General features: G+C 39.0%; 2 protein-coding genes and 1 long non-coding RNA gene across 3 annotated transcripts in view; 2 read left to right on the forward strand and 1 right to left on the reverse strand.

Moving 5' to 3' along the window:
- Window positions 1-11507, forward strand: part of GPT2 (glutamic--pyruvic transaminase 2) — a 27940-nt gene extending 16433 nt beyond the window's left edge. The window contains exons 4-11 of the mRNA XM_052797580.1: window positions 633-766; window positions 2720-2963; window positions 3721-3800; window positions 4364-4500; window positions 5204-5378; window positions 6204-6359; window positions 7429-7541; window positions 8776-11507. Coding sequence (XP_052653540.1) covers window positions 633-766; window positions 2720-2963; window positions 3721-3800; window positions 4364-4500; window positions 5204-5378; window positions 6204-6359; window positions 7429-7541; window positions 8776-8866 — 1130 coding nt within the window. The 3' untranslated portion in view covers window positions 8867-11507. The remainder of the gene's footprint in view (window positions 1-632; window positions 767-2719; window positions 2964-3720; window positions 3801-4363; window positions 4501-5203; window positions 5379-6203; window positions 6360-7428; window positions 7542-8775) is intronic.
- The window catches only part of LOC128146318 (uncharacterized), a 25974-nt gene extending 12533 nt beyond the window's left edge, over window positions 1-13441 (reverse strand). The window contains exons 1-2 of the long non-coding RNA XR_008236729.1: window positions 13376-13441; window positions 12884-12948 (exon numbers count right to left, since the gene is read on the reverse strand). This is a non-coding gene — a long non-coding RNA (uncharacterized LOC128146318). The remainder of the gene's footprint in view (window positions 1-12883; window positions 12949-13375) is intronic.
- Window positions 13355-22114, forward strand: LOC128146316 (borealin-2-like). The gene is made up of 10 exons (XM_052797582.1): window positions 13355-13554; window positions 14273-14401; window positions 15414-15454; window positions 15805-15865; window positions 16544-16611; window positions 17398-17465; window positions 18809-18907; window positions 20671-20803; window positions 21037-21123; window positions 21963-22114. The coding sequence occupies exons 1-10, from the start codon at window positions 13425-13427 to the stop codon at window positions 22008-22010; spliced, it is 864 nt and encodes a 287-aa protein (XP_052653542.1). The 5' UTR covers window positions 13355-13424; the 3' UTR covers window positions 22011-22114.
- Window positions 22115-25940: the final 3826 nt, after the last annotated feature.

A 25940-nucleotide genomic window follows, 5' to 3' on the forward strand; every position in this document is an offset into this window, starting at 1 on the left:
GCTCTGTAAACTGCACAAGGCTTATAGATTGGGGTGATCCCAGATCTTTCTGCTACAAGTAACTGAAAAGCGGTTGTGGGAGATGCTGTGGGGGAAGAGAGCAGCAGTTCAGGATTTGGGGGGTTTTAGACTGTGGGAGAAAATGGTATTATATTATTTTCATATTGCAAATAGAAATCTTATTTTTGTCATGGATTTGAAGAAGTTATTTTCCTTTCTATTGCACATGCTATCTCTGTTCGTTGTTCCCATTACTTAAATAGGTGTTGGCTGACATTCTGAAGTGGTTTTCAACATAAAGAAAGCAACTGCGAGATAGTCAAAATGGGATTGCTGTCCCCGTTTCCAAAGTAGCCTTTAAATCCTACTTTTTACCAATCCAGTGTATTATTTTTGTATTTTAGTGATACTTACTATATTTGTCTAATTCCAGAGGAATTCTTTTGGTCTATGAACAAACCAACTCCCTCTCCTACTCCTTGAAAAAACAAACCAACCAACCAATCCTGGGGATCCAAAGCCCTTATATATACAAACTACTTCATACAATACTAGCTCAGGAGTTTTGCTAGCAAACAGAAAAACTGATGTTCATTGTACTCAATTCTCATCTCATTCATTATTTTTCACAGGATCTTACAGTGCCAGTCAAGGTATAAATTGCATCCGTGAAGATGTTGCTTCATATATTGAAAGAAGAGATGGAGGGGTTCCTGCAGATCCAGATAACATATATCTTACCACTGGAGCAAGTGATGGTATTGCTGTAAGTGTTAAAATTAAACCTGTCTCTTCTTGGTATAAACTATAATTTATCAGTTACCTTTGGAAATACAGATCTCTGTTGAACATCTGGTCTCACAAACTCCTGTGAGTTTGATCTAACAGATGCTGAAGTCACATCAAGTGGATATTGAATACACCCAATTATGTGGATGTAAGATGCCAGCTAAGAAACAGGCGCATGGAGACAAAGTCTATTAATATACATTAACTTGTACCCTTTGTAAAGGTAGTATAAACTATGTAGGTGCCTAAATATAAATTTAGGAGATTCAGAACATTCAGACTAAATAATGGTGTCCTCAGTGGTTAAGATACATCAGCACTGAAGATTACAGGGCATGAAGCAGTGGCAAAGAGAAGAGGGAATGACCTCGGAGGTGAGAAGTCTCAGCAGTTCTTCTTCCTAGCAAACTCTCTGCTAGTGCAGATTAATGCCAGTGAAAATACCAAAGATCTATTTCAGTAGCCAGCTTGTTTGGGAAAAACTTCAGGGTTTGGCTTCAACCAAGGTTCAAAGGTGGTCCTCAGTTAAGATAGGAATAACTGCTTTTATTAAGGCAGCCTTTTATAGCTTGTTTCTAAAAGCTTTTTTTTTAAATGACATCTAGTGGCAGAGTTCAGAATGACAATGTTCTGACAACAGTTCTCCAGATGTCTTTTGTGAATTGGCTTTCCAGAGTTTATGATGCCAAGTGTTATACTGGCAGCTTGTCAGGAATGGCAGCATAGCATATCAAATCTGTACCATGCTTATTTGCTTTCACCAGTGATGAAAAGTCAGAAGTACCATGAGTCTCATTATTTGGCACTTTCAAGGATAAAACAACTGTTGTTTCATAACTTGGGGGACAGAGAGTGTTAAGAAGTTTTTAAGTTTGCATTTGGTCCTGATTATACATTTTGGATGCTTGCTATTTTTCAACTAGTGGTGGGTACAAAATTATGTTGATTATAAATCATTAGCTTAGCAGCTGAGTTAGTATGTGATGAGAGGCACAGAAAGGCAGATCTTGTTCTAAAACCAATGAGAAACTTAAAGGATACTGCTGTTACATCTGAAGAGGTATTTTTGTTTTTACACTATCAATTACATGTTGGTAAGGATGCCTGCTTTGATTGCACCTGTATTTCAGAGTTCTGCCTTGATTATAAAGGCAAGAAATCTCTCCACTTCCTGCACCAAATGCACTCTTTTATTTAATTCACATGGAAAAAGCCTGCACATAGACACACATAGACACACAGCCATTGGGCACAGGTAAATCCTCTGGACTGACCTTAGAACAAGCATTACATTTCTGTCTGTATCTTCTGGGCATAAACTACATATGATACATTATATTTCCATCCCAAGACGTGCAGACTTTAGGTCTCTTCTACTACTTGAAAATGAAACCATAATGTGAGTCTCTAACTTTGTTCCCACCTGGCCACAATTGCTCCTAATCTAAAACAGGTCTCTCTTCCAAAGGAAAACCTCCACAGGCCCCAGTTCTAATTTCTGGTTTTATTTATAGGCCTCTTGCGTTTAGAGAGATAAATGAGTGGAAGGCAACAAGCAACAACTAGCTGAGGCTTCTTTGCTTACAACTGGGCACAGTAGAAAAATCATGATCTTGATATTCCTGTTTCCAACGTTCCCTCTAGCCTTGTGCTCAGAATGTTTTTCCTAAATTTTGCAGTTGATTAGACATGATCTTTAGAAGCCATGACATGCAGAGGCATTCCATTAAGCTGAGTTAGACCATCCTCACTCAGACAGTTAACTTAACTTGAAATAAATGCCCTTTGATATGAAAAAATTACTGTATGCTTCTAGAATAGAAATCTACCTTCACTCTAGATTTTTTAAGGAAGATCAGTAACTTATTCTAGAGTATACTATTAATTCTGGTGTGTGACTTTTTTTTTTAAATTCCTACTTTTTCTCCAGACAATTTTAAAGATCCTGGTCTCAGGAGGTGGAAAATCCCGAACAGGAGTGATGATCCCTATACCACAATATCCTTTATATTCAGCAGCCATATCTGAACTAGATGCTATCCAGGTGAACTACTATTTGGATGAAGAAAATTGCTGGGCTCTAAATGTGAATGAACTTCGCCGTTCCTTGAATGAAGCTAAGGCATATTGCAATCCAAAAGTCCTCTGCATCATCAACCCCGGAAATCCCACAGGTCTATAGCAATTTTGTGTAATGGATGGGGTTTAAGACCAATTTATTTTTTTTTCTTTCTTTCATTTGACATTGCAGGCAAATCCTCAATACCTATCAAATATGTAAACCTGAGTTCTAGAGATCAGTGCTCTATGTAGGACAGTATGTCATACTTTTAGAAACTTATTTTCAGTATCATGGAACTCCAGGGATTTGGGAAAAGAGGAGGGAGTAGGTTCGCTTCACTGGATCCCATTTGAAGCCACTGCTTCCACTGAACTTTTGCAGACTTGTGGAATGACTTTCAGTCACTTTTGGTCTTTATCAAAGATCTTGTCTCTGACATGGCCTGGAGCCTCTTGCCTCTGAGAGGCAATGACTACAAATACACTCTGAACTCAGTGGCAACCACTGCCTCCCTCAGAAGAATTTAGTTTTTTGAGTAGTTGAGGTTCATTAGTGAGAAACTAGCTCCACTTAACCATCATGCATGTATTTCAAATGATCAGTTATATACAGACTACTCTTAATAAGTTATTGATTACTGTATCTCACACTTCCGTTGCTTGAGATGGACTAAGTTACCTTGAACCATAATTCCTCCAAAACTGTTCCTTAATTTCACAGTTAGTGAACTGAATTCTAAAATCAGTAGCACTTTTCTGAGAAAGAGGGATATCTTACTGAAAAGCTAGTAGTGTAACTAGGTCTGGGCGAAAAGATTTGTATATATATGCTCCACTAACTTTCTTCTTGCTTTAAAAACCAAACTACAGGACAGGTGCAAAACAGAAAGTGCATTGAAGATGTGATACACTTTGCTTGGGAAGAGAAACTTTTTCTTCTGGCTGATGAGGTAATGGAATATTCTGTTCTCTCAAAAGCACAGCTAAGAGTACACATATGAGGTGTAATTTTGTTCCATGTGCGGTATTGGTATTTTTTAAGTACAGGGAACAGATTCTCTGTTGTCATATTAAGATGTGAACAAACATGCAAGATGCTTAATATCAGAGGATTAATGAGAGGTGGCTTGATCTGGATTTGAACTAGAGAGAAAGTGTAGGGGGCACAAGCAAGGAGACACAAGGAGGAACTTTGCTGGAACTGACCTAAAAACCTATGTGATACTCGGACCACTTCAAATGGAAGAAACAGAAGGAAAATCAATTTAAACATACAAGTGAAGGTTAAATTATACAAAGAAACTCACTGTTCTTCCAAAGGCTAAACTATTAAGTATGGCCACATGAGGTAAAATGTATCATTACAGTAACTATTACTTAACAAAGAACCTTGTGTCTTCTAACGGCTTTGAGTGTTACCACTGTTTCTTCAGTTCAGATCTGGCTCTCTAAAAGGCCATCTTTTATCCTTAGTTGGGGGAACAGAGCACATTAATGTCTTCTGACTGTTCAGGTTTACCAGGACAATGTGTACTCTGAAGGATGCCAGTTTCATTCTTTCAAAAAGATTCTGTATGAGATGGGACCTGAGTACTATAACAATGTTGAGCTGGCCTCTTTTCACTCCACCTCTAAGGGATACATGGGCGAGTAAGTCTGCTTTAGTTGTTTTTTTTTTTTATTTCATCTTCCTCATTAATCTGGTTGGACAGCCGTTTCATGTTAGTGACCTGAAGGTAATCCACTGTCTTCTATTAATTTTAACTCAAAACTATTAAGAAAAGGAAAACAAGCATTTAAAGCACAGAGTAATGGATTAGCTCAGTGGTTTTCAAACCACCAAATAATAAGTGTATTTATTTCAGACATCTAATGCCTCAAGTCCACAGAGGTGAAATCCTACAGTCCTAAACCGGACCTGTGATAAATCAAAATACAGTTTCCAACATTCAAGGGAACAGCTCAAGAATCACTGGGACGTTTGATACAAATGTTTGGGTTTGGTTGTTTTGGGGAGGAACAGATGGAAGAAAAAGAACTTTCTGATTAAATGAATGCTGCTACAGCCATATGCTCTTGTTCTGAAGAGCAAACAATCCAAGTTAATCGTTAACTTGCCTAACAGGGAAGCTGCATGTACACAATTTTCTCTGTATGGGATACTAGGGCTTAATGACATATCATTTAGTTCCATCTTAAACATTATCAGTATAGCAGCTGTTTCAACAACCTGTATGTTACATATTGTAAGATCCTTATTAATTGTCTTTCCACTTCTGCCGTTATTTTCATTGCTTTTCCAGTATTTATACACTTGAGGTTAACCGATCTTTTCTGTTCACTTTAATCACAGATGTGGCTACAGAGGAGGTTACATGGAGGTCATTAACTTGCACCCAGAAATTAAAGGACAGCTTGTTAAGCTGCTTTCTGTTCGCCTTTGTCCTCCAGTCTCAGGACAAGCAGCAATGGATATTGTAGTGAATCCTCCAATACCTGGAGAAGAATCTTATTCACAATTCATAAAGGTCAGCAATAACATGCTTGTTCTTTTGTGCATTTCCTAAACCTATCCTAAGTATCGTGAACTCAAAATATGCAGAGACCAGACTTCTTTCCTTTCTTCTTGGACAATCCTGTAGTAACACCAATTTACAGAACTATGCAGCGTATTTTAAATTAACTCAGTATGACTACCTCTAAAAATATTTTTTATTCCTTTTATGGTTCCTTTGTTTAGGAGCCAAAAAAAAGCTAAGGCGGCATTATCAAATCATCTTTCTTGCTGATAAATTCAACTTTTCTCCTGTGTTTAGCACGGCAAAAGAATTACTAAATAAGATTTGCTTTTACTAAAATGTAAACAGGAAAGTAAGTTCAAATAGAGCTATAAAATCAGCCTTGTTCTTAGGTATCCAGTGCCTCTATATACTGAACATGGTATTCTGTATTAAAGTATACATATAGTTTCTCAGTTGTAAAAATGAAACTGAATCTGACTTAAGAAATGACAGTATTGAGCCAGATCAAAGGTTCAGCTAACATGGTCTCTAAAAATAGCCAAAAGTGGATGCTCAGAAGGAAGAATGTAAGAAGAGGGCATACAGATAGACTTCTGCAGGTTACTCTCTGTCTATCTATCTACAACACTTTGTAGTTTTATCCTGCTAATGCCTTTTTGCATTGCTGTCTTTAAGAGTATGACTGCAATTAGGAACATCATTTGCTATAATAGCTCAGCAAAGCCCTAAAAGTGCTTAATTCAGGGAAGGCTTCTTGAAGCATCATAGTTTTCTCTGGCATTTTTATTGCCACTTCAAATACGTCAAACTGAACACCTTCCTTTCAAACAGGAGAAGGAGTGCGTTTTGAACAATCTTGCCAAAAAAGCCAAACTAACAGAAGACATGTTTAACAAGGTACCAGGAATCCACTGCAATCCACTTCAAGGAGCTATGTATGCTTTCCCACGAATCTTTATTCCTTCCAAAGCCATTGAGGAAGCAAAGGTCAGTCAGTCATTTTAACCCCAATCCATTTTAACCTTCACACACTTGTGCCTGCCACTTCTAATGATGAATTTTTATTCCAGAGATAGAGTAAGCTCATGTAGTTACAGAAGCAGTACTTCATTGACTACGTATGATCTTAAATATAACATGACCTTTATTTTAAGAGAGGAAAACAAAACAGAGTGTTTCATCACAGTGGTAAAGCTTCCAGGTTGAGAATGTTACCCAAGGACATTAGTTTTAAATAGATTAAATCACAGGGTGGGCAACTAGCTGGACCTGTGCAGATTCCAAATTGCTGCCTGTGCCTGGGTTAGGTAGGCCAGCACGTGCAACAGGGATTGTGAATGGCAGTGTGCTACTGACCCTGCAAAAGAAGCCCCATTCAGCGAGTGTGGGAAAGAGGGAGGGAGGTTTCCTTACAAATTTTATTTCTGTACAATACCTTTTGGTATTTGGGTCAGTAAGCTATATTACTAAATGACAAGTCTTTTTGTTCCTAACTAGAGCTCTGTTACCTCATGTGTAATATTCATTTTTTAAAGGGAATTTTATCAGCATAGCTGAGAACAAAAATAGGGCTGTTTTTCAGCTGATTATTTGATTAGACATATAACCTGCATGTATTTAAGAACTTCCACAATTATTAAACTTTCTAGTCAGCAGATAATTCAGGGGAAAAACATAGTAACTGCCAACAGAACTGGAACACACATCTCTCAAATTAATTTCTTGTCAAATATCAGTGGCTTAGATTTTTCTAAGTACGATTTTGAGACTTTTGACAAAAAGTTTCAAGCCAGTCAAGGAGAAAACCAAAAATATCTAAAACCTTTCTTTTGAAGCGGGTGTTTTGTGTAGGTTCTTCAGCCTTGTTCCTCTGTGAAGTACTGTTACTTAATTCACAGTGTGAACTGTCGCATTAGCAATTGTTCTTCATCCTCTTTAGTAAATAGAATAAGAAACTAATAATGTAAGATAAGGTTTCAGGAAGAAAAGCAGTCATGAAATTCTATATATTTGGAATATTTTGGCTTCAATAATTCCAAAGTATGCATTCCCTTAGGCTCATAAAATGGCACCTGATATGTTCTATTGCATGAAACTTCTGGAAGAGACTGGAATATGTGTTGTACCTGGAAGTGGATTTGGCCAAAGAGAAGGAAGCTACCATTTCAGGTACAGTTTCTGTTTGTTTAAAATCAAATGAACTGTAATAAGCTAAGTACCATCCCAGTACTTTCTCTTCTGATTAAATATAAGAATTTTTCAGTTTATGTTGTCTCACTTTCTGCTGGACATTTTCTGTGGACTGACAACTAGGTCAAAGACCTGGTCTGCTAGATGAGCTGTTCAGGTTTTTACATTTTTTTCACAGCTTGCTAACATAGTTTTATTCTATTTTTATACACTGACATTTGAAATGCCTTCTCCACGAATACAAATGATGATAATAGCTTATACTCTAATCTTGAAGTTGGCTAAGGCATTACGAAAATTCCCCTGCTTTCTTCTGGGGGGAGGGAAGATTAAACAGTGTTTCCATATGGAGAAACTGCATGAAAGGTGCAGTATCTTCCCTATAGATCTGCTCCTTAAACACGCTGAATAACTCTTCACTTTATCGAAACAAGATGTTGGACTAAATCTTCTAATACCAGAACTGTGAACATAAATCTACTGCTTTTGCTTCCAATAAACAGCACTTTACTCCAGCCAAGCCACTGATAGCTAGAATTTATCATGGAATTTAGTCTTGTTTGGTCTGAAGCAATATAACAGAGGGTGCCTTTAGCAATCATAGCTCTGCAACACAGATAGCTGGGTTAGATATCTGGGTGCATGCAGGTCCAGGAAAAAGCTAGTGTGAGTCCATTCGTGTAACAGTGTGGGAAAAACATTTTGTTCTGTACGTCCTGCATACATACTTAACATGATTTTCAGATGATGCAGAAGAAGGAATAAAGAGAGTAAAAACTGCAGTGTGGGATGCTGCGTTGTTTTAATGCTTCTGAATTAAGTTTTCAATTCAAAAAGAAACGTACATTTACTCATAACTGCCTGGCCCTAAAGCTCAAAAAATTGGGTATAATTTGGCATAACTGCACCAAAAATGGAAACTGACTTGCTGTTATTTCTTACTGATAACCTTCTTTATCACTCAACAGAAAATAACAATTCTTGAATTCCTATATATTAACCAATTGAAACCATTTGCTCTGGTTTAATAGTATAGTTCAATTAAAGCATAAATGCAGAAAATAAGAGAATCACATCAAAACAGATATTAAACTTAACACACTACTAGCTATGCCCTGAGATTAATCAAGATCTGTGCAAAGATCACAGTTCAGTTTGTTTTGAAGATAATATGCGTTGTTTTTTTTTTCTTCCTTTAAATATTATTTTTCAGAATGACCATTCTTCCTCCAGTAGAGAAGCTGAAGATCCTACTGGAGAAAGTGAAAGACTTCCACATAAAGTTTCTTGAAAAATATGCATGAAACTACTGTGGCTTTTTCCCCTCATCCCCTCCCCTTCGAGGCAAATGGAGAAAATGAACAAAGATGTGCTGAGAATGTGCTGTTCATCTAATTTAACTAAATTCAAAATAGATAGAACCAATCTCAGATACTGCTACAACTTATTGGACTATTAAATTTAAGAAGACATTGTTACACCAATTTTTTTTTAAGGGGAAGGGGAGAATGTGAAGAAAGCGGTGAGAAGGAAGAGTCAGTAAATGATTTTGTGCCTTGATTGGAAGTTACATTTGTGAACTTTTGACTCCATAGGTTGGGGAAGGGTGTTGCTCATTAAAATTACTACTGTTGTGTGTTTTTTTTTACAAAAGAGAAATGCCAAGAGCAATTGTTTAGCTAGGAACATGTTTCCCATCTTAAAATTCTACTAAACAAAAATTCAAAAGGCTGCATTATAGGTATTGCGTGGTTTAATTTTCTTTGTTGCTGTTAAGTATGAAGTGTTCTCCAAATCTGATTAAGCATGTAGGTACAGCGAGCTTATTTAAAAAATATATATATTTGGCAGATGTGTGCAGGTACCTGTGAACGTCTGTTAAAAAGAAATCCTGCCATCACACCATAATCTGAGTGGAATATACAGTTTTGATCAGAGGAGTGAACATGGTGTCTGCTTGAACCCTGCTTTTATGAAACTGAAACATAATGAGGAAAAATAGCTCCTTATTCATATGCTATTCAACACATTATCCCAGCATAAGATAAGAGCACTGAACACTTCCTCTCATAACAACTCCATGAGTCTCCTGTTAAGTCACATCTTTTATATACATGGAACATAGTAAGTTACTGTTTCAAAGCAGATGTGAGTACTGTCAATCCTTTCAAATAGGGTAAAATACAACATTATTTCAGAATTGCTTTATCTATGGAGAACATTTCTTTGGAACCACATGACTGAGAGACCCATTGGCCAAAATCCAGCTTGAACTGGCAAGGACTAACAAATGTTACCAGGAGAAATGCTGGGGGTGGTTTCTAATGAAGGAAAAGGTATTTAAAGGAAAATGTCTTGCACCAAGCATAAAGGTAACAATAATACAGCTCACTCTTAAATCTTCCAGAGTCATACTGTTGGCTAAACAATCCTGAGTGCTTATTAAAACCCAGCTAAACCAGGTCACTCTCTAGGAGTACAGCTGTATTACTCTACTAATCTATGTCAGTTTCCCTGCACAACAAAAGAAGGCTTCTGTTTCTCTTGAGTTGGAAGCTGGACACCTTCTGCTAGCACTGATAAAGGACTGAAGGAACATAGCTTCCAGTACTCAGCCATGAAACCGTTAGCATTTGTCAGGCTTAGGCTCAGCATTTACGAAGTTTATTCACATTAAGAATATCTCATTTAATCTAGTCATTAATTTTAAGTTATTATTTAGAAGTAAACTCATTTTAATGTCTACTAGGACTTTGTTAGGCTGCCTTTGTAGCTGGTTGAACATCCTATGCTGATTTAGTTTACTAAAGCCAAGGGCTAGAGAATCACCATATGGATAAAGTATGTGCCAATCTATTACATGTGGAAGACAAGAGATGTTGCCAATAATTGTCCTTGCAAAGGCAGCTGCTAGTCTATGACGTAGCATTAGCAGTTGGTATACTCACAATTCCTTACTGAAGTCTGTGAGAAGAATTTAGTACTTCTCAATCACCTGCCAGGGGTCACAGGTTCATAAATGAAAATGGCACGCTGCTACACAAAGTTACTATGGAGGCTTGGAGAAAAAAATTTATACTTTTATCCTTGGAGAAATGGACTTCTTGGAGGAGAGCAGACTGAGAACACTTAACATTGCTACTATCCATCGATAAATACAACCTTTTATCTGTTAGCACTCTCCACTTGGCATCCTTAATATGCACTAATAAAACAAATCCAGAAAGCAAAACTGTAGTAAGAGGTCAGAATATTGATGTAAAAATAAGACAAACAGCACTTTCCTATTCAAGGAATGTGTCCAAATCAGATCTGGCTTTGGACTCGTAATGCAGTGTAGATTGAAGCTAAGATCTAACAATGGGAGTTAGAATATTTTTTTATATTTTTGTAACTACAGCTTTTTCATGGGGTAGTATTTGTAATCTAATAAGTCAATAGATTTTATATTTGCCTTGCATTTGCACCTGATAATTCTGGAAAAAAAGTAAAGGTTTACAAGTTTCTAATGATAATTTACAGGTGTGAAAGGCTTTTTGTTTTAAGTCAGGACAGCAATTCTTACACTTTTAAATCAAAATACAATGGCATAAACTGAGTTTTTTCTAAACATTCTATATGGTGCCTTTTATGTTTCTGACATTATAAGGGATAACAATTTGTTCTTGATGCATCTCATATGGAAGGGTGGTGATTTCTATTGTCCATCCACAATATTTGTATGTACTGTGATAAGGTTAATGTGCATTTTTGTGGAACAATCCTGTAAAGCTAAGAAAAGAGGCTTATTTTCAGTGTCTTTGAAATATTTCATTAATAACAGACAATCCTTACTTTCAAATGCATGCTTCTAGGTTTGATTTTCCTACAGGTGCTCCTTACAATGGTACTTCAGATGTATGAGACTTCCAAATAATAAAGCACATGTTAAATAAAAAAAGGTAATAGTTCTCCATTTCCTATGTCACTGAAGCAACACTTGCTGGATTGCACTATGAGGCATCTAACTTCATGTTCCAACTAGTATTTACTTTAATCCATCTACCAGATCATTAATTTTTGCATCACTCCAATTTATGGACTTGAAATTTGTCAAACTTGTTACCACAAAACTATTCCTTACCAATGCAGAACTGTACAGAGGTGGTTTTAGGCATGTTTTATGGTCATAATTAATCATATCTTTTTATGCAAGCAGTTGCAACCAGGAGTTAAGCAAGCCAGACTTCTTTCTTCATAGAGAGGATCAATCAGTTAAGGTTGACCAACTGTGGCCTGAAAGCTTTGGTGAGGTGTTTGTTTGGTATTGTCAGTTGTTTCCTTTTTAAAATCTTCTTACGCAGCTTGTATGAGATTAAACTTACAGAGCAACACAATCTTGTCTTTTTGCAGTGACACCTCAGAATGACTTTAGCGGCGTTTGTTTGCTAATTCAAAAGAAAATGAAGTTTAGGGAAAGGGAAGCTAGTCCTGCTTCCCTAAACATATATGCATTTGCCAGCATCATAGCGAAAGCAGACTGTTGTCTTTGTATCAGGTATTTGAGTGTTTTCTGGCACAGAAACATTTACCTGTTTTTTGGGGAGGAGTTGGTTGGTTGTTTTACAAACAAGAACATGGTCTTATATAAAATGTTTATATTATGAGCTGTCACTCAGATTTTTTACAGCTTTTTTTGAGTGACTAGGCTGTCCTATCTGGACCAGTAGATAACGATACTGTGCCAGATGCATATGATACAGAAAAAGCTACAAACTTCAGAGCGCTTGCCACATCAACTACATACACTGTGTGAAAACCCCTAGTGGTTTAGAACATTATCCAAGTTCCTTTTTACACAGTTCCCTGGTCAATAAAGAATACAGGTTTGATCATTTGTACGAAACCTAAGACACTCATACCTCTGGTGTGATTTTTTTATTTGGATGCATATAAGATAGTTTCTGCAAGGAATTCTCCTTTTAAGGATGTGGCTTTGAATGTTTTTATACATTCAATACTACGTGTAGTCATGCCTTTCCAATGTTTCACATTATTACATGTGTATTAAATACTCTTCACCTGATTAGAATTTACACAACCTGTAACCATCTGCATCAGGCAGAACTGGTTATTCACTTTGCTAGCTTTGAAGCACTGCAGATTCTGCACACTTAACAGCAGTAAAATAGCTAAAACCAAACCTCACCTCTGAAATAGGGTCCTTCCTATACAGCAAAAAGGTTTCCCAGTACCTGTCCAAACCCTGGCCGCACAACCACTGCCTGCCCCAGGCCCTGGGCCTGCATTCGACATCCTCTGGTGCCCCGGTTACTACTCACCCGCAGGATGAAAGCGGTCATCTGCCCTACCGCAGCTCCCCATGTGCCGAGGTCAGCAGCGGCCGCTTCAAAGCAAATAACAAAAAAGCACAATCAATTTTGTGCCACCAGGACAAAGCGCATGTGCGTCTGCATCTATGCAAGCCTGCCCAGCTCCTGTCAGGACGCGAGGGTCCCGGCTTTGCGCCTGTCCAGCCGTGCCCAGGCCCATCCCTGGAGCACCACCGAGACGGGGGTCGCCAAGATTCCCACCCTCCCCGCACCTCCTTCCCTCCCTTCTGACAGGAGAGGCCGGGGACCCCCGGGGTACCCCCTCCCCCCGCCTCGCCCCACAGACCGGGGCCTCCCGGGACGCCCCGTCCCCTCACACCCGCAGCCCCTCACAGGCGGCCGGGGGCCGCCCGCTCCCGCCGCCCCGGAGGGTGTGTCCGCTCGGGCCCGGGGGAGGAGGAGGAGGAGGGGAGAAGGGGAGGAAGAAGCCCCCGCTCTTACAAAAGCTTCCCCGGCGAGGAGCGGTGGTTTATCCCGCGGGGTGGCCGCCATGCCCCTGAGGAAGCCGGCGGGCAAGCGGTGCAGCACCGACTCGGGCGTGGAGCCCGAGCGCGGGGCCCTCTCCCAGGAGAAGAAGGATCAGCGCATCGCGCTTTTCCTCAGCGACTTCGACCAGCAGGGTAGGGCCGGGGGGCGGCGGCGAGGGCCTCGGGGCTGCCCCGCGTCCTGGGCGGGCGCCGGCGCTCGCAGGTGCTGAGGCGGCTGCCGGCGCGGGTCAGCGCGCTGGAGCTGCCTAGCACGGCGCCGAGGCCGGCCACCGCGCTAGCGGGCACCGCGGCGGTGCCAGCCCGCCTGCCTGCTTGCGCTTCCCTGCCCGGCGGCGGGGGGGACAGCGGCTCCCGGCGAGGAGAGCCTCCGGGCCGGAGCCGGGGCCAGGCGAGCGGCGAGGCGGGGGGAACCGCTCGCCCTGTCCCGTGAGAGGCGCCGGCAGGCACCCGAGCCCGCGCTCGGGCGGGCCCCGGGGCGCCGCCGCTCCGCGAGGGGGCGCCCTGGCGGCCGCCGGGGCCTGCGCGGCCTGGGGGCGAGCGGGCCGCAGCGCCCGGCGCCGCCCGCGGGCCCCCCCCCGAATGGCGGGCGGGCGGGCGGCGGCCCAGCGTCCCCCGGCCCGCCTTCCACTTCGCTGCAGGTCCGGGGCGCAGCTCTTGTGGTCGGCTGCCCGCACCGTGCTTCTCGTCAGCCTAAGGAGTGTCTGATGGCAACCGTCAGGCGCTCTGACTCCCCAGTCAGATCACCCCGGATAAAGCGTTATTTTAACTTTCTTGTTTAGTGCAGTCTACCAGTGCTTATGTTTGGAGATATGTAACACGTATGGCAGTGAAAGCCTGTTTTGTTTTAAAGCCAAGGAAAATATCCAGGAAATGAAGAAAGAGCTTGATTCGCTTTTGCAAACAGCTGAGAAGGCGTTTACAGTGGAGCTGCTGAAGATGCCGGTTGCCATCAGGAAAATGAGAAGAAAAGACTTGCTTAGTAAGTGTGCGTGGTCTTATATTTGCGAGGGATGCAGGCATCGTTACAGCATGATGTACCCTTGACTAATGTGAGAAAACCTGTAAACTTGGTGACTTCCATGGAAGAGTTTTGTCTGCTGAATGTTTCAGGCTAATCAGTGGTGGTATTACACTGCAGGTGCTCAGTAAGCACACATGTTCAAGTAGACTGACCTGTGTAACACAGGGTATAGAATTAGTAGGTTACAGTGTATGGAGCCTTCTTTTATGTCTGCTCTTAAGTCATCTTATTTAAAGCCTGAAGAGAGAAGGAATAATTCCAAGTCTAGTATTTTCTGTGCGTAAAAACTTAAGCATTTCTTTCCATCTGAATCTGTTCATCCTAGCTGCAGAGATTATTTTGTCTTTCTGTTAATTTGAAGTCTTTCACTACTGAGCCTTTCTCATCTAGTTGTTTACCTGTGATGATGAGCAAACAAGTTTAATTTTAACCTCAGGTTTATGCAGCAGTTTAAGCTGTGGTGTACAGTCAGCATCAGATGTATATTCTGGTGAGAACTGATGTTTTTGGAATCTACCTTGCAGCTGGAAATTGCAGGGGCCGCACAAAGACCAAACCTAAGACTCTTGAAGAACTTGAGTTTACTGTAAGCCTTTAGCCTTTGCTGAGTATGTACTTCAATGTCTGTCTTGAAAACTTCTGCCTAAAAGCATTAGCTTTCAGCAGCACAAGGTATGGAGTTTTTCCTTCTTTGAATTCAGGTTATATACTGTGTGACTACGCTTAGTATCCTTTCAAAGATTAAACGTACTGAAATGGCCTAAGATTTTCATTGTTGTTTTGTAGGAGTGACTATCCTGCAAGACTTGAATCTTGTTCAGGTGCAACATACATGCTAGCTAAGATTAGCTATTTAAGCAGCTGTAATCCTGAACTACTTTGTTCAGCTTTATAGCCCATAAGAACCTGCAGATAATAATTATGCAAGTAATAGTATATAATAAACAAGTTATACTTTCTTGAGTTACAGATTTGCGAGGAGGGGAGGAAGTGGCTCTTGCTGCTGCAGTGGTAAGTGTGTGTTTTCAAATTTTATCACAGCTTACAGAATAGAAGTCTTCTTTCCCTGCTGTAAACATTTCAGACAAATGATTTTGTTTGGCTGTCTGTTTAAATACAAGATAATATGAAAAGGCTAGACAGCCAGCCATGGTGCAGTTATGCACATTATCTAAAGCTGTAGGGTCATCTGCAGGCAGAAATCCAGATGTTTCTGAAAAAATAAACTGGTGTTTAGCCAATCCTACTTTTGTCATTTGCTTTAATGCCCTTTTAGTTCACTGCCTTTTGTAGAATAATACGCATTTACTGGGCAAAATCTGTTGACTTTCCCTTGTCAGATAAACTTTTTTTTTTTTAAGACTGACTGCTCTCTACAAGACATACCAAATCCAAAACTGGTGACAACAAACAGCAAAAAAGGCAAGTCAATCCATTAATATCTAGCTTGGTTCTTAAATGTTCCTTTTTTTTTTTTTTTAATTGGTTTGAACTGAGCATTTGTAAAGTGAATGTTAAGCCTGAAGGATACAAGAGGGAAAAGTATGTAACTAGAAGTATAACATACAGGTCCCCCCAGCATTCAGTGTGGAGGATCATGAGCTATGCTACAGTTGAGGTGCTTTAAAACATGAGATAAGAGTTCCTGCCCTTTGGATTTATCACTGAAAATGGCGAGAAGATACACATTTAAATGACTTGTCAGTGCTTTACTTTATAGCAGAAGAGCTAGGAAAGTCACCCCTATTTTCTCATAGGTTCCCCTTTGACCTCCTACCCATTGAGGTTTTTACGGAAAATACCATTTCTCTTCATACTCCAAAATATGCAATAAGAAGGACACTACCACTGAAATGTAATTCTGTTTTGTCTGGGGGTTGAAGGGTTATCAAGTGTCTTTTAACTGTACCATGTGTCACAGTGTCTGTGATGAACACACATAGTTTGCTTTGAACTCTGTCCCAGGCGAATGACCATCGGATAGCAGAACTGATACGTAGCTGCCGGTGGGTAAATAGGCTTCAAACAAATGAGCTTGAAGTGGTGTTTTGTGTTCTTCATGAGATTTTTGTTTTCCTTGTCTTTCTAATATATTTCTAGTTAAGGTAACTACAATTGTTGAATATGAAGATGCCAAGCACATTTCTGCAAAGAAAATACCTAAAAAAGTAAGTTTATTCCGAACAAACAACATAAGGGTTTAATCAGTTCTGACCTGCTATGAACCCTGCTAGATCCATGACGGGGCAGGCCAGGGGCCTGCTGTTTGTCTGAAAAATCAGTTGTTTTAAAGTCAATGTATTTTAAGTTAAGCAAGGCTAAACTGTATAGATTAATTTCATAATGAAATATGGTATCTGCACTTCTGGTAACTCATTCACACAGAGTTGTAAATACTGGCATAGTCATTCTCTGTTGACTTGCAATTAAGTCTTGACGGTTTGAGGAAACATTTTTTGTTGAAACTTTTTTGAAAGAAAATTTGAATTGATGTTTTAATACATGCTTTTCTATATTTGAATGAGTTGTTCATTCCTGCCCACCTTGATCTCTAAACCAAATAGCACAGGTGTATTAATTTTACCACCTCAGTCCATCTGTGCAATGCAGTGCCTCAGCCAGACACTGAAGTATGTAGCAAGATGACAACAAAGATGGAAAGATTATATGCAGAGTCACAGGCATTAATTATGAGGGCTTACAAGTTGGAATGGTGTATATTAGAAAGGTGGTTGGTTGTACAGAACTTAAGTATGAACAAACATGTTCGGGCATTATGAAACTCTTGTTTTAGAATCCATATTTGCCATTTTATGTGTATGTAGAACTATATAAAAGGCAGCACTATGGGGCTTAACTGTAAGGGAATTCTTACAGTATTGTTCCCTGGAAATATCTATCATTTTGCCTTAAAATGCTACTTTCTAACTGCAGTCTTACATATACATTTTTAGGTTTCCAAAACAAAGTCATTGGTTTCATTGGCCTCTGGTTTAAATAGCAAACTGAACTCTCTTTCTAGGTAAGACTGACCTTTGATAGCTTATTTAACTCACCTGAACTTGTGAATGCTGAAAAAAAACCTCTTTTCAGACAATAGTAGCTGAGATTTGAGGCCAATAGCAATACATCTGATAAAGATGTCTTCCATAACCTGAATCAGATGCATGGTAGTGATGTGAACCCTGAACAAAAAAGCACCTCTAGCTGATGAAGGGATGTAGTTGTATCTCTCTCACTGAATGGTGCGCAGTTCTGGATCTATGTAATCGGTATAGATTTCCAAACCATACTTAACGGAAGAGAGTGTGTAAGGGAAACATCTTTGTTGCTCTGTTAAGACTAATGAATTGTTTTGTAATAATTTTGCCCTCATACATAGCTGAAAGGGAGGTGTCATTAGCAGGAAAATACATACTTGCAAAAACACCTTACAGCTACTTACAGTCATGATGGACCATATTCAAGTCTCACTATAAGATGTAATGAATTAAAAAGAATTGGTGGGTTTCTGCATGAAAATTTTTTTTGAGAAGCTTCCACTACACTTATGGCTCCAGTGTGTATACTTGTACCCACTGGCACTTATTTTGCTACGCTCAAATTGTCTTCAGAGAAATACAATTTAAATAATGTATCAGTGTTTAATGTGCCTAAAAAATAAAAAAAAATCTTAGCCAGGTTTAATTACTTTCTTGAATTAGGATTATAGAATTTTTGGCTCAACAAAATCAAACTAGAGAAGGCTGCTTTGCCTGGGGAAGTCTTAACTTTTCAGTCTTTAAAGGTTGCTTTTATTCAAGTACACTAACACTGGGCCAAAGCTATATGCCCTTACAATATCTCCAAAATGTGTGTGGGAAAAGGGAGACAGGAGGATAGAGTGAGGTAAACTTCTGTCATCAAGATCTCTGTGAACTGAGTTAAAATCCAAAACTGGAAAAAAATTGTTCTCTGGATTCAGGTCAACCACACAGGACAAATATCCTGAAAAGTAATCTAGAAAAATTAATGCCTGCTGAAAAAGAAACTTACCAAGAAACTTTTTGCACACTCAAATAGAAAGCTGTGGATGTTCCCTTAATTATACCCAGCTCAGGTATTGCATCCCCCTCTCTTGTCTACTAATAAAATTATCCTTTCATTCCCCTGTGGTGTTAGGTCCCATTGTATCATATCCACCTCAGAAGGGCTTCTTCACAGGTATATACGCTAGATCTCTGTCATGGAGTGCTTCAACATTCTCTAATTTACCAGCTGTCTATCTTCATCCTACCTAAAACTCTCCAGTAGATGAGGAGGAAATAAAAAAATAAAATAAAATAAACCTAAAACCAGTATTCACTTTTTTTTTTTTTTTTTTAGGTCTGTTCACTCTTCTGCTAGTGTGACTGAGGCTGTTAAGTCTCTTGCTTCTGACTGCAGTGCCACAAATTTCAAAGCCACGCCAAAGGTATCTAAAAGGTAAGGGGCTTTAGGCTTGTTATTAATAAATAATTTATTAAATACCAAGACACTATATATCTACATTAATATCAGTCCAGTTATTAATGATCATCAATCTAGATTTAGTAGATCTTGATGATCTGCCATTAAATTTCATAGTGGGGCTGTGTACTAGTCACACCTCCTGCTTTGATTGTGGGTGTTAACTTACATTCTCATGGAGGTACGGGATTTGATGTCATAACTAAGCCAGTTTTTAAAAAAAAAAAAAAAAAAAAGCCCAGATTTAGAGTTGTCCTGGCTTTGGCTGGGATAGAGTTAATTTTCTTTCTGGTAGCTGGTATAGTTTTATGTCTTGGGTTCAGTACGAGAAGAATGTTGATAACACACTAATATTTTTCAGTTGTTGCCAAGTAGTGTTTATACGAAGTGAAGGATTTTTCAGCTTCTCATGCCCAGCCAGCAAGAAGGCTCGAGGGGCACAAGAAGTTGGGAAGGGACATAGCCAGGACAGCTGACCAAACTGGCCAAAGGGGTATTCTATACCATGTGATGTCATGCCCAGTATATAAACTGGGGGGAGTTGGCCGGGGGGGATCGCCACTCTGGAACTAACTGGGCATTGGTCGGTGGTGCAGGTGGTGAGCAATTGCATTGTGCATCACTTGTTTTGTATATTCCAATTCTTTTATTATTATTATTGTCATTTTATTATTGTTATTATTACCATTATTAGTTTCTTCCTTTCTGTTCTATTAAACTGTTCTTATCTCAACCTACAAGTTTTACACACACACACCCCCCCCCCCCCCGATTCTCTCCCCCATCCCACTGGGTGGGGGGGAAGTGAGTGAGCAGCTGTGTGGTGCTTAGTTACCAGCTGGGGTTAAACCATGACGAGTATAAATTCTACTCCTACTCCTACCCACTGTTGTTTAAAGATGTAGTTTACAGCTTAAACTAATTCTCAGACCCCAAGCTTGATTAAAATGTCACCAATACTGCTGTTTTAAAAAAAAATATAAAAAGAAACCAAACCCCCAAAGAACCCCAACCAAATAAATTGACAATCAGTTCTTTGCACAGAACAGTTAAGGTTTTCAGTTATTTCCATTCTCTGTACACTGCAGAGCTTGGTTTTGGCAGAAGTCATCAGCTGAAGTGAGGGGGTGGAAAACTTAACTTAAATGGGTCATGAAACCAGCAAGTGGCTTAGTTTCACCTTGGCCTGCTATAAATTCCAGAGGCTTGTTTCCATGCAGAAGATAACCAAATCTTACATCTTTGAAGTGGAATAAGAACAAATATATCATTAAAGAAGCTCAGGAATTTGGTATGTCATAAGGCATGCCCTGTACCTCTAAAAGCTAGCACCTTTGGTATTTCTTGGTATCTCCCTCTGTAGTAGACAGATACAGCACACATCTTATGCCCAGAGGCATGAAGTTTCCTCTTTCCAAAACTGTAAGCATTCACTGTTGATATTGGAGAGTGGATATTCGTGTTACTGAGTGGTCCAAATGTCAGCTTGCTCACTGGCCTGTAACACAGGCTTAGAAGGTTACTGTGGTGTTTCACAGTCATAAAATGTTACCTAGCAGCGCTAGTAAATGCTGCTGATGGTTGGATTTCCCGTTGTCTTCTGGCAGAATTGGAAAAATTTAAACATGACTGCCTTTCCATTAGGTATGTTTGCTACTACTTGCATTTGCTTCATGCTGGAAAATTTTCTGCAGAGCATAGGAAGTTAACCTCAGAGTAACATTTTTATTGTACTCTAGTACTGGACTACAACAGACTGTCTCAAGAACTGTACCTACCAGTGGAAGAGGTCAAGGCATGTTACTAAGAAGTAAATCAGTACCCCAAGATAAAACTGTTCCGTTTGTAAACATACCCCTGGCTGATGGACAGGTATCAAAAAATCTTTTTTTAAACATTTTTATCTTACAGTAGTTGATAAAACTGTGAATAGTCTGATAGTGATAGCTCTGGCTATCCCTAAATGAGTTGCTGCTAAACAAAAGGAAAAATGGTTACTAAAGTTTTGCAGTGTAGCAGGGAAGCACATGATTTTCAGAAAAGCTGACCATGCAAGTAAAAACTTCCAGAATAGTTCTTAAAACTGCTTCTCTTCATGTTTATAGACACTCTGTACGGCTGGTGGAGACCTCCATAATATTGATGTGCAACTACTAAATCAAGATACAGTACAGCATATTCATAACTTAGTGGTAAGCTTAAACTAGTAGGCTTACATGTAAATATTCAGACAGCTAGTCTCAGGTTTTCATGTGAGATACTGTCAGGAATGCAAATTCTAAGTGCTTTAAGTCTTCTGAGGTTAAGACTAAATTGGTTGGCATAAATTAGAGAGAGGACTAGGGCAAGGGAGAAACAGGGAGGGGAGAACTGCTGCACGCAGATAATGTGTAAAAGTAAATGCACTTAAATAAGCATGTGCAGTTTGGCAATTGCCTGGGCAACAACAGAAGCATAAGCTCTTCCTTCTAGATTGCTCTGGTGTCTCCTACCATGTGAGCAAACTGCCATTCTCTTATCTCATACTCATGAAGGCTTGCAAAGCTACAGCTGAGCTCTGATTCTTGTTATAATGTATTATTCCGTGTCCCTTGCTGAGTAAGAACTATACTCCTATTAATTGTTAATTGTCTGCTGCAGTTGAATAGTAACTGCCTTATCTTTGGTTCATGGAAGTAAACTGTTTTGATGCAGACTGAAGTTGGAACAAAACTTTGTAGCACATAGTGCCCAACTTCTGAAGATGAGGGTACCTGGCTTTTGGATGAAGTAATATGCAGCACTAGAAATCTATCTAGACATAAGAAATATTAATCAGTTTACAGTCTTGCAGGTATTAAGACTTGAATGCAGCTATATGAGTTAAGCTAAAGGTCTGGGAGCTGTTTTGTATTTTGTAACATGGACCTGTCTGTAGGTAGAGAGTGGGGGAGTGCTTGCTCACTCCTTGCTTTAGCAATAGTGACTTTTCTCTTTCTTCTTGCAAGTTCTGTTGGGTAGCTTGAACTAAAATGAATTTTTCCCCCCTTAGAGTGAGCTGACTGTACTATGTGGAAAGGCAACAGCTAAACCAAGTTAATGGCACTGTCTTGTGACTACAGAATATTCATGATGGCTCTTGCTGCCTCTGAAGTGTTTAGAGAATGTCTATAATGTCTTAATAAAGCTGTATAATACCCAGTATTTTTTTATATAAAAGTTTACAATGTGATGTGTATGATTAAATTCCTGTTATCTCTTTGAAGGATACAAAAGCAGAAAAAAATAATTCTGCTTTTCCAACCAACTTCTTTGTAAAGGCTTAGTTAACATCTAACCTCAATTCACAGTAAAGTACACAGTAACAGGTTGTATGTAGGAAATAAGTTTTAACTCTGATATTCTAAATAGGACTCCGGTTTTTTTACATAACTATTGATAAGTATAGAGGTTCTTCTATGCATGCCACAAGCAGAACGTAGTGTTGGTCTTCCCAGTATCACTTCCCTTGAATCTAACTCTGGAATTAAGCTGAAGTGCAAGTTTCTAAATTCTTGAATAGTATTTTAAGGCATGTAACTTTAGTTCTGTGGTAGCATATATAAATCTGACACAGAAATAAAACTTATTTTCAGTTCTGTGCTGTGACATGACAGTAATGTGCAAGACAACAGGTAGTAACCCAGACTTACTGTAATTTGTGGTCTCAACCCCATTTTTCTAGTACTTTTGAGTAACTTGTAGGAAAGGCTTTTAACATCCTTGCAGGTAAAGATGCCAGTCCAGCAGTCACTCTGCTGTGGGTACTCCAGTATTTTCAGAACTTCAGGATGCACCTGGCTTTTACTTTGCCAGTGTGATTTCAATTAAAGTGTTTTTACTGTAGTAAAGGATGGTACAAAAGACTCCTACACTCTTTAAACTAAACCGTTAGTTTAAGAATGAAATCTAGATTAGTTTGGTTTTTTTCTGTCCTGCTTCTACCCTTGCTCCACTTAAGGAAACAAAGGTCGCAAGTTTCAAATAAGGAAAAAAAGAAAGCTTTCCAAGGCATGGGAGACAAAACTGGTAATGAACATGAAGTTAAACCACTATCAAATCTAGATTAAAACTATGCTCTTGCTTGGTAATGAGGAAATACAGGAATAAACCTCTCATTCAGATTATACATGAAGTTTACAGAACACTTGAATAGTTAATTCTGTAACTCAGTAGTTCAACCTGAATTAACATCCATTTTCCCTTAAATTATAAGAGCATCGCATCAGTGTGGTATCAGCTTTTGATTATTGCAGGCAAATGGACATTTTAACATGAATTATTAAAACTATTCACTCCCAATACTACACTAAGGTAACCAAAATTGCAATGCAGTACTGAAACCTGCAGTTTTCCAAATTTTTGGAAAAGTTATAGTGTTAGGCATGCTTTGCAATATAGGCCAACACATTGTTGTTGCGGATCTCACTGGGGTCATATTACAAAAATAGCTGGTAGTGTTTAATCAAGCCTGTTCTTGTTAAAGTATTTTCTGAGTTACAATTTAGAGATTAGATTTTTTTTATGACTAAAAGGCTACTACTGTAAACTGGGAAAGTGTTTCCAGGCCCTGACACAAAGGGCAAAATCACAGGCTGTACACTGTAACAAAACATAAGGACTCTTCAATCAGCTGAAGTCATTTTTATGACTTGGCACCAAGCTAGGAAGCCTCCAGAACTCCATTTATATCTACAATGTTCCTTTTAAATTTGGTAAGAGAGGCATATAATTAAATGCCCCACACCTCTTTTACAGTGATTATTTGAATGTCATACCTGCATCAGCCTAAGGGTAGGTATAGTGGAAGGTTATGGGTTAATAACTGAAATACAGTTTTCCTATTATATCCTAGTTAGAGAGCTGAGAAATTACTTCATATTAACAGATAAGTCTTTGGCATCTTTCATTTTTTCAAACAACAGTAATCTTTCTTCTACTGATTACTTTTAACTTCTTTGCGAACCTATTTTTCAAAGGAACATAGCCTCATCTTTTACGGGGACAAGAACCACGCCACTGTTGGCATCTTACAAATAAATATTCACTGTGAACACCCTGGTAAATCAGGCACACTCAAGAGGACAGATAAGACTTTCTACAAGAGTCAACTTTAGGTGAATTTTAGTCACTGTATATGCAGAAATAGATATGTCACAAAATAAGCTAGATGACTTCCTGAATTTTTTTTCTTTTCAGCTTCTTGAAGCCAGTATTAAAAGATATAAAAAAAGTGTCAACTAAAAAATGGTTCTAATGCAGTTCTAGTGATCATGTTTTCTTCTTCCCCCAACATACAAAATATTCATTTGTTTATAGTACCACCTCTAACAAAGTACTTAAGTTGCAGCTGTTTATTACTGAGAACACTCAACTAATGTTTATTTGATTATTCATAGGACAGTCACATTGGCCTAGTTAAAGCATTAATAGCTATGTTAAGCATTAAACTTCATCAGTAAACTACTAAAGCATTAGTAACTATAGTAGTATATTACTTGCAACTTAAATATTGAAACCAAGACAGTGTAGATTGTGAATTTATGTGACGTTTTTCTACACTACAACTTTGTAAAGGGATACCCTCTTAGTAGAGCAGGAGATACATATAAGGGCAACTGTGACAAAGTCACCACTCATTGAAACATGCTGCTATCAAGAACCTAAATCAATGCAGTCTCAGGACTGAAACAGAACTAGACTAACTCACACTACATACAGCAATCAACTTCCCCCCCACCCCTTCACTTCAGCGTGCTATCCAAAAAGTTACAACAAATCCCCTCCTCTATCCCCCTGAAAAAAGCAATTTGAAAGTAAGGGGATAAAAAGTTGAGAGTACATACTCCGTTTTCCAAGGAGGTAAATCCCAAATCTACTACTTAAAAGCAGAAGACAGGTGTTTCAGTTGTTTAAACATTACAGGTTAAGATGACTGACTTCTTGGAGAAGTGAATCAGGAGAAAAGATCAGTATGTAACCATGGCTTCATGAAAAGCAACCTGAAATTTTAATAAATGAAAATAAAGATTCTCTAGATGAGAATGCCACAGCATAAGAAGTCAATACTGAAATACAGGTCAAACAGTATTTATTCTTGCTTCAGTTTTAGAGTCTGTAGTAAGGATGTTCAGCAACACTCAAATGCCAATGCCTACTCAAGCACATGGAAACCCTGGCAGTTTGTCCCTCCAACCTCATTGGTAAATTATCAACAACTATCTGAGCAGTAATTAAACAAACTTCAGATTTGTAAAGAAAAGTAGAGGCATCTTTCAACTTCCTCACTTCAACAGGGGGAGAAACCTCACTGTAAAGCAGCAGCTTACCAACCAAAGTTCATGCACACCTCCTTAATGTAACAAAACGCTTAGGTAACTAACTGTACCTGATAATTATTTAAGGTCATATTTTTGCTTTGTTGTGGTATTTTTACCAATTAAAAGAATATAAAAAGGAACAGAACTGAAGCTGGGGAACTTAAATGTCTTAATAGTTAAAACAGAAAAGCGCCAACTACAGGAGAAGTAAGAAAACCATCTACATTTAGTATGTCTCCAGGTCAAAAATTTTTGTCAAGTACAATACTAATCTCAGTCTCTTTACAAACTGTGTTAATGCAACCATAAGTTGCCAGGCATAATGTTCATTTTTACAAAGTTTTTTTTAAAACTGGAAACATATCTCTAGGAAGTCAGACTGAATCAGACTTTGAATTGGATTCAAAGCCTAAGAGAAAGACACCATTACTTTGGGATTTAATCGTCTTCATTTAAAAGGTTTTGTTATCTTCTGATTGAGCTCACATATCCTTGTTTTTCTTCATACAAAGGGGACATGGCTGCAGCCTTCCCTGTGCCCATTTAGTCACATCTCATTTCAAGAAAAGACTATTATATGTGGCACACAATTGTTACCTAACTGCAACCTAGTCTTAAAGCAGCTTCAGCCTCTCTGTATTTATAAGATGTCTACCATCTACATAGTCTCT

The sequence above is a fragment of the Harpia harpyja genome, chromosome 9 (assembly GCF_026419915.1).
Source record: "Harpia harpyja isolate bHarHar1 chromosome 9, bHarHar1 primary haplotype, whole genome shotgun sequence".
In the NCBI taxonomy this organism is placed as follows: domain Eukaryota; kingdom Metazoa; phylum Chordata; class Aves; order Accipitriformes; family Accipitridae; genus Harpia; species Harpia harpyja.